At 35.2% G+C, this 9,363-nt stretch overlaps 1 protein-coding gene across 6 annotated transcripts; it reads right to left on the bottom strand.

Moving 5' to 3' along the window:
* Window positions 1–415: 415 nt before the first annotated feature.
* Window positions 416–4,754, bottom strand: LOC142613396 (uncharacterized). 6 transcript variants are annotated; one of them, XM_075785742.1, is made up of 5 exons: window positions 3,583–4,754; window positions 3,293–3,485; window positions 2,573–3,051; window positions 1,954–2,067; window positions 416–881 (listed from the first exon to the last, which is right to left on the bottom strand). In XM_075785742.1, the coding sequence occupies exons 1-5, from the start codon at window positions 4,045–4,047 to the stop codon at window positions 843–845; spliced, it is 1,290 nt and encodes a 429-aa protein (XP_075641857.1). In that variant the 5' UTR covers window positions 4,048–4,754; the 3' UTR covers window positions 416–842. The 6 variants fall into 6 exon arrangements, with proteins under 6 accessions (XP_075641857.1, XP_075641858.1, XP_075641861.1 ...); XM_075785743.1 differs by having other exon boundaries at window positions 417–881; window positions 2,035–2,067; XM_075785746.1 differs by having other exon boundaries at window positions 417–881; window positions 2,035–2,073; window positions 3,583–4,753.
* Window positions 4,755–9,363: the final 4,609 nt, after the last annotated feature.

Below are 9,363 nucleotides of genomic sequence, written 5' to 3'. Positions count from 1 at the left end.
AATTGAAAGATTGAGCTAGAATCATATACAAATCAAGCTGAACTAAGTATTTAATTTTACTTTGAACACAAATCAAGTTGAGCTTATAACCAAACGACACTACATATTCCAATTTTATTTCATTATTTTGTTGAACAAATTTTAGTTTATTCATTTTTCAAAAAGAAAATAATTTTTTTTTAAACTAAATTTATTCACGAGTTGCTTAATTAACTTATTATTTTTACAAATATAATATAAATGTGACAAATTTTTTAGTCTTCACGCGTTAATGAATTTTTACTATAAATAAAATGATTTTATCATCAATGGATAAATTCACAATAAAGTACAAGCTAACCTTGTTTTTAAAAAGACTCTAAAAATTACGAATATTAAATGGATAAAATCACACACAAACCTTTGTTCTCTTTTTTTTTTTTGACACCTCACACAAACCTTGTTCTCAATTCCCATTAAATAAAAAATTGTTCTAAAGATAGGTACAAACTATATAACCTATTAGAATAAGCAAGGGAAATAACTAGTCCTCCAAAGAAGTACATAAATAATAGTACTCTTCTTGTACTGCACGCAAAATGCATTCCCATCCTCCAATGTACTCTCCACTTAAAACAAATTTCAAAGCATTCAACAGAAAACCAACGGACAGATCCTTTTAACTTTCGCGTCTTTTTATCTAAGCCACCGATAAGATTTACTTATTATTCTCACCAACTCTACCACAGAGCTAACATGTCATGATCTTATTTGCCACTAACCACCAACATTGACCATTAGTAGAAAAGCAGATTAGATCCAGCGGTCCAGGACCTAGTCCACACTTTGACATAGCATAGCTCTTATTGGTCAGTGACCAAAAATTGATTGCAGCAAATCCTCTGTAATTAATAGGAAAAAAGCTTATCAAAAACAAAAAAAAAAAAAAAAAAAAAAAAGGAAAAAGAGAGATTCTCAGCCATCTGAAAATTATCCAGCAGCGAAACCCAATTCGGAATAAATTATCCTCTACTTTATTTTTCCATTAAAATCTGGTACAAGTTAATTTTTAGTCTCTCAAATTCAAAATTTAGGGTCTATTTAAATAGAGTTTATTGCTAAAAATTAAAAACTAAAAACACTGTATCAAAATAATTTTTTAATGTGTAAATAGTACTGTGAGACCCAACTTTAATATTTTTTTCTGAATAAAAAGCTTGTGAGTCCTATGAACAGTGCAGCTACGGTGCGTAAACAGTAAAATTAGTCTTCCACACGGTGAAATAACGTGCATAAACAGTACCGATTACTGTTCATGCACGTTGAAAAAAAAAAAAAAAAACTACAAAACGCAAAACCTGCAAAACGTGGCAACAATCATCTGTATCCAAACTAAGCTTTAGATAGCGTTTGAGTTTTGCGTTTGCGTTTTTTTTTTATGGCGCGGTTGTCATTGTTTATTGTTCATAAACAGCAATTTTAAGATTATAAACAGTATTATAAATAGTAATTTTTTTATTATTATTTTTAATTTTCAGTAAAATAATCGGCACCAATTTAATCCGTCCCATGTGACTAATAATACCTGATACCCCATTTCATAAAAGCCAAATTGAATCAACCACGTATTTGAGGATCTAAAATCAACCTAACCAGATATTGAAGAGGCCAAAATCAAAACAAAAACTATAAATTGAAAAAAAAAAAAAAACTATTTAAAGAACCATAATTAAACTACTTAAAATTCCTTTCTATTCGAAATACAAACATAAAAATAACACAAAAATAGCATTATTACTTAAAAGATTAAACTTTAATTAGAGACCAAATCTAAACATTTTAATCAGAATTCAAAATCTCTCCAAAGAAAAATCAGAATTCAAAAGATTGGAGAAATCAAACTTAAGCTACTAATAAATTTCAAGAACATAAGTAATTACCCACCAAATAATCAATCAAAAGTATGATTTTTACCCAAACAATAATCAAAAACCCAGAGAAGATTAGAGAGCACGAATTAAAAACTAATTTAATTAAACTTCGCTCAGCCCACACCTCACGGCGCTCGAGATTGCACGAGTCTGCTCTCTACTCCTTCAAGAAAAGAATATAAAATCAATAATAATCAGATAAAAAGTGAATATAAAAAATTACATCATGCATAAAAATATGAGAAAGTACGAACTTTCACCTTTTCACAATTCCCTTTAATTGTTCATATTCATTGATACTTTCCTTCGCCAGAAAATTAAAGGACACAAAAATATACACAAACTTAAAACTTGTTCCATTCAAATCAGAATACAGTTACACAATTAGTCCATTACAAATAGAAACTACAAATCAAGAACAAAAATTATGATATATCTCTAATCTATATTCGTTTTTTTTAAACAATTCTGCTTATTGGTATTAGTAATATCCATCCCTTACATAAAAAACAAGTAGGGGATCGAATTATGGAGTTCCATATTAGTAAATCTCTTTAGTAATCAAAACAAAACCCACCAAAAATTTTTTTTATTAAAAATCAAATATCAAAATTTCAAGGCGAGTCTTCCATGACCGAAGCCAAACCGGTCACGATTCTCACCCCATGACTCAGTGAATTTTTAGGCTTAGGCTTTATCTCCGGTGGCTTCCACTCTTTTTTCACTTTCGCTTCCTCTTCTTCCTCGGAGCCTTCGCTCAAAGCAAAAACGTTCTCGCTACCCGCACCTAACTCAGTCTCCTCCGCCTCCTGACTCAGTTTGAACTCGTTGACGTGGAGAGGCTGTTCGTTCACGCTCTGAGACCGCACGTGTGGAGAGAGCCATTTGGAATTGACGTACTCGGCTTTTCTCCACGGAGGAAGGTGCAAATTTTTCCTTTTCAGGCTCTGCTTCGCCGCCTCCGACGCGATCGCTATGATTCGGCGCAGACGATCGGGCTTTCCTACGAAGATGTACGGAAGCGCCTGGACGATCGTCTTGTAGCTCTTGGTTGGTCTAGCAATTTCGAATTCTGATCTGAAATCGACGTCGATCAGATATCTCTCGCCTTCGATTATTACGTCTATGTATTCATATTCCCCTGTTACCATTAAATTTCTTCAAATTAGTACATTACTTTTAATTTCTTTCCATATTTTTCTCAACAACCAAACAGAAAATAATTGAATTTTATTTTCTCTTGTTTCGCAGCTAAAACAAACCTAACCATTTTCCCCTGTTTTTCTCTTCTATTCCGAGATTTTCTCGGTTGCCAAACAAGAAACAAAAGGAAAACATAGTTTTCAAAGCATGAGAAGGAAAATTGAAGGAAAAAGAATTACCCGCAGGATAGGAGGAACATTTTTCCCAGCGAGATTTACAAATTGAAGCGTCGTATCCAAGAGCCAACAATCCATCAGTGACAACTCTCCTGCAATCCTCATCTTTACTCTTACAGATCTTGTTCTTCTCTACGATCTTTGACGTGTCCGCTAGCAAATTCCTCTCACACACACTCGCACACGGCACCAATCCCTGCGCACAAATAGAACCATATTTTCAATTACACTTTCTAAGAAAAAAAACTAAAAAATTATTTTGAATATTTTCGTTAAAGTTTTGTTGTTTTGACCTTGAGAATTTCACAAGCTTCAGTGGAAGAATAGTTAGAATCGCCGAAAGAGTCCCATTCATCTTCCGAACTGCTATCAATACAGTTCCGGTTAAAGCAGTTGCAGCGGGTACGGCTACACCTGACCGCACCGGATTGCCTCTCGTTGTTGTTGTTGTTGTTGTTGTTATTGTTCTCTTCGATGAAGTGCTGTACCATACTGTCCAAGCACACAGAACTCGGCTCAAACTCAGTGGCCACCACCGGCGCCACCACAGCCGAGCCATTGAAGCCGTCCTTCTGAAAATGCGAATCCTCGGCCACGACCTTCTCCGGCGCCGCCGCGGAATTCCTCAGAACGCTCGGGAACTGGAAATCAAAAAACCTCTTCAGCCGAGACTTCGCCATCGGCTTCACTGAGTCGATCCTCATCGTCTCTTCCGGCGTGTTAAAATCGATCGGCTGGATCTTCATTGACAAAGGCATGATCAGCGTGATCAAAAATCACGAGAAAATTCTCTCAACTCCACCTCCAACCTTCAATTTACCATCTTGTCCTCTTTTCACAGAGCCTACCTAAACCTTAACTTCTAACCTAATTCAATTTCTAACCACCACTACTAATATATCATCAAAGACGATCTATCTCGATTCTCCGCCCATGGATTTCAAAATTTTGTGTACGAAGAAACCCATGATTTGGCCAAAATTTTAAGCTCTTTTATGACCAAAATTCGAGACGCTTAGGCAATGCTAAAACCAAGTAATACTACTACCTCTATATTATATAGCACTACAATATTGCCTCTAATTTGCAAGGCAAAGCTTGGAATAACTTCGAAACTCTGCTAACTGAAGATATAAAGAAAAAGATAAAAGTTGCTTTTGCTTAGGGCTTTCAGAAAATAAAGGCTAGTGTTCACGAAATACGCAACGGCTCGAGAAAGTCACGTTTGCACTTTCGTAATTAAAAAAACCACAGGTCGCCGGAACCGCCATTTTTTCCCGGCTAAAAATCAGATTTACGGCGATGTTATCACCGGTGACAAGACCGAGAAAGAGAGTGTGAGTGTTAGTGTTAGTGTGTTAGAGAGAGAGAGAGAGAGCGAGAACGTTTGAATTGTGTGTGGTACAGTGGTTTGGGGCTTTTGCGTGTGTGAGTGTGAGGCTGCGATCACAAGCTGAGTGGAATGGAAGAAATGGGCAATTTAAGGGGAAAGGATATTGCTGACATGGCAGGATGATACATGTGTCAGTCCTACGTGGCAGTACGTTTCGGAATTACGATATGAATTACGTGTCGAGGAATGAACCCTGTTCGCTCCGTGGTTCTCCTCACACGACGCCACGTTATGGGTTTTGTGACGGTAATAGCGAGAGAGTGATGGAGGTGTTAAATGTCGTAAATGCCCTTTACCGCTTGCTCCAATCTCGTGATACGGAGGAGACTTTTAAAAGTTACGTTCAAAAAAAAAACCGACTCGTGAGACATGACCAAAGTTAGTTTCACCTTAATTACTTATTTGACGATAGTGGCCTTGGGAAGTGGTACATGAAAATTAATTTGAACCGACATCATGTCCATGGACGCTAGTGGACAATAAGGGTAGTGTGGTCATTTGGACGCTCTCCTAACTTCCAAGTTTAATGCTCGTTTTTTTTGGGTGGTGGGTGGAAATTGCCTGGGTTAATAAGGTCGTTGAGTGTACGGTTTGACAAAAGTACCCCTGGTGGGCCCCAAAGAAAAAATTCATAATAGAGTCAATATCGTGTTTGAGACGTTAGAGAGCAAATGGGTAGTGTCGTCATATTACACTTTTTTGGCTCTCTTAGTTGAAATGTCAGTTGGGGAACTGCGTTTTCAAACTTCCAAGTAAATATTTTCTTCGTTTTGGTAGAAATATGCAGGTAATAAGATAAAAAGTGAAGGAGGTATTTTAGTAGTGGTGGTGGGTCCAAGTTCAATGACAGTTAAGTACTCTTTGTTTGTGAGTGCGACTGAGTTAAGAGCGAAACGGGCGCAGGGCAATTTGGGAAAGTGAGATTTTATTTTCCTCTTTTGCGGTAGAGCGGTTTCTGGTGTCGCACCATTTTTGATAAGGACGTTACGTCCTTTTGGGGGCGATGTGATCTAGACACGTGTCGTGTACGTGGTGAATTGAAACCGTTGGATTTTTTTACTTACCAAAAGTGCCCAAGGACAAATTACATTACTTTTTTCAAATTTTAAATCCCTTGTCCTTCGATGGAAAAGAATAAAAAGATTGTTCAATTTTCAAATTAATATTTCTTTTTTTTTTCATCTAAAGTGATGATGCCCTTTGAATAAAGTTTGAAGGGTTATTTGCCATTTATTTGATTTTTACAAACAATTTCATTAATTATTCTCAAATGAAACTATTTTGTTATGTAGTCATATTTGGAGAGTTGAGTTTCTTTTCTTTTCTTTTTTGAGAAGCCGAGAGTTGAGTTTCAAAGACTCATTTTTATGGAGAAAAGTTTGGATTAAGGTAATGTTTGGATAAAATTTATTGCGTCCACGTTTCAGTCAAAACGCGTTTCATCTTTTTTTTTTTTTCCTTCCTTTACACGCGTTAGGGGACAAAGTTACTGTTCACACTTTGCATTTACTGTTCACACACTATTCAACCACTTTTTCATTATAAATGAGTCCCACAGTATTATTCATACATTTAAAAATTATTTAGCTATAGTATTTTCAATTTTCAACTGTATCCAAGCAGACCCTAAATCTTCTTTTTTATTTTTAAAGTTCTCAGTGGTACTCGAGTTTCAGAGAATCGAGCTCTTTACATTAGAACTCGACTATCAGAAACTCGAGTACCAAATGAGGTACTTAACGCAATTGTTTATGAAATTAAAATAGCAAAAAATGCCCAAAAACTGAGCAATGCTGTAGAAACAACAATTTTCACAAAATTTCATAATAGCTAAGTTGGTAGGTTATTATTGATTTTTATATGTGCTTTATATAAGCTCATCATTGACACTACTTTATTATCTATCATCAATAACTTACCACCTCATAAGCAATTGTTTCACGTGTAAAGATTATTATGTCTTTAGATTTATTGTGAATGATTTAACCCATCTCATAAATTAGAGCAAGAAAAATGAGCGTTGAACAATGAAGACATTTCCCAGATACATATTATAATTTATTGTGATCCCCATTCAATTTATTTGCAATCAATTTTCTCTTATTGTGAGATTATTCATGGATACTTAGGATTGACGTTGCATGCACATTGGTCCTACATGTCAGTGAAATAAGGAGCTCATGCGCCCGTCTCACCCAAGAATTTTTCAATACGATAATGATAATTGGGTATGTGTGTATTTCCATGTATGCAAAGTTTGACCTTATTGGCAGGCTTTGGGGGTATGTAACCAACCTGCAATTTCATGAGTCCAAGTTACCACCATTGGTTATTATGTTCGACATCAACTCAAATTGTCACGTCATAATTTCTTACTAACATAAATATAGCTAAGCAGGGGAATAGACACAATGGCTTAAATAGTCTAGTAGGATTGAATCTGTGGCGCCTGCTTAATAATGATTTGAACCCACGTTTCTTATTCGATGACATCTAGTGGTCTTAAGTAAGAAAACAAACGCCATATTCGTAGTCTTAATGCTACATTTGTGGCACAAACTTTTTTAGGGGTGAAATTCTGGATGTTCGTGTGTTAAAACTTAATTCTCACAAACAAATGTTACAAGTTCCAAACATTTATTTGAATTTTAAGGTCCTTGCTTATTCTCTGGGTCAAACTGGTCTATGGAGCTCGAGAATTCATGATCATGCTTTAAGTGAGTCTGTTGTGTTCAGTTACCCACCTCACCCTACGCATTTAAGGATAATTGAGATTGCTTTCTTGCAATCGTATCTTACTTATGTTGGCATCGCTTGAATCGACAACCTTCTCCATATCAACAACCAACAATAGGTCTATGGAAAAACAATGAGAGAAAAGTTGGTTTTTAAAAAAAATTTCATAAATTCGGATAATTAGATAGTAGGGGAGGGGGATTCAAACTGTAAATATCTTTATTATAAGCACCAGGAGATGTCAGTTGCACATACACTACAAGGCTTTTGACAGTGACAAGTTATTATTGGGAAAGTTTTTTTATAATGTAAAGTTTATTCAGAATTTTTCTTATCCCATTACCGAAGACTTGTTCAAAGTTCAAGCCATCTGCGAAGAGGCAAGAAGCCAAACACAATTCAAATTTCAAACCATGACAATCCTTGTGCATTGTATAAATATAGAATGAAAAGGCAGTAACGTATAGACGCAATCAACTCCATTTCATATGTGCTTACTGCTTATCTTTTCTTAACTTTTCATTTAGAGCATTTAAGTAAGATAATGGAATTTTTTACTAAAAAAATAGGAAGATTAGATGAACAATTAAAATCCCAATATGGATAAAGGTTGAGCAATTAATATTTAGGAATTAGGATTGTTAAAAATCTAGTTTTTTAGGGCCTGATTAGTAGGTTTTTGTTTTGTTTTGTTTTTTTTTTTCTTTTCAAAACAATATAAAAACAACTTCAAAAAATTGAACTTAAAAATAGTTTTTATATTATACATGGGGTGATAAATAGCTTGGATAAGGGTATTGGGTCGTGGACTGCGCTGAGGATGTCAAAAAGCCCCAGGACAAACATGTAATAGTAAATGCAAGTAGGTCGTTAGGCCAAGGACGAAAGCTGGTTAGAACAAGTAAGTGATGTTGTCTGAGGATTCAAACCTCCTCGGGAAATAGAGTGGAAGCCTGAAGTCCGATCATCTAACAAGTACTAGGAATGGAACAACCATGCTCGGAAGGAGAATAAGCTTTGGAGAGAGGAGAGTCAACGGGGAATTGAGAAATATATGGAAATAAAGCTGCTACCACCGTATTGAATGCTCTGCACCTAATCAACTGACCGCATTAATGTGGAGGTGATGCCTGAACAGTGACCTTTAGCCTTACAGCTACCCACCAAAAATTTCAAGAAGGCTCTGATGGAACGAGTATCAAGGAGATTAGTTACTTGATCAACAAGTGGAAGGCTAAGATAAGTGGGGGAATATTGATCAATGAGATTAGTTACTTGATCAGCAAGTGGAAGGCTAAGGTAAGTGGGGTAATATTGATCAATGAGATTAGTTACTTGATTAACAAGTGCACCTAATCAACGAGTGGAAAGGATTCACTTACAGATAGGGGATCATAAAAAGAAGAGAGAAAACCTCTTTGTAATCAAGAACTTGAATATTTGTATAAGCCTAGAAAATATATACAAGAACATACCATCCTCGGACTTAATTGAGGAGTGTTTTTCTTTTCAACTTGTTATTTTCATTCATTCTAGGATTAAACTAACCTATAGTGATGTTTACTGGACTTACTAATTGTTCAATATTAGATCCATTCTCTAACAAATTCATTGTTGTAGGCCTATTGTGTCATTGTCCAAACCTATTGGGCTTTGAACCAAATCTTGTTCTTACAATACGTGTTTGACTCCCTTTTTTAAGAATTTTTTAAAAAATACTAAAAATGAAAAATAATTGTTTGGGAGACCATTTTTATTTTTGAGATTTAAAAAATACATATTTACAAAAAGTAATGTGTAGAATCTGTAGATTACTTCTTCTTCTTTTGTGAATAATATGTGTACTTTCTTTTTTTAACGATAAGTTTCAAATTTGAAGTGTGAGAACTTTTTTTTTTGTAATAAAGTTAAACTCTTTAATTTAAAAAATAAAATAGTTTGGACA

The sequence above is a fragment of the Castanea sativa genome, chromosome 10 (genome assembly GCF_040712315.1).
Source record: "Castanea sativa cultivar Marrone di Chiusa Pesio chromosome 10, ASM4071231v1".
NCBI lineage: Eukaryota > Viridiplantae > Streptophyta > Magnoliopsida > Fagales > Fagaceae > Castanea > Castanea sativa.
Note: the sequence above shows the minus strand (reverse complement) of the source record. Positions and strands in the feature narration are given on the sequence as shown.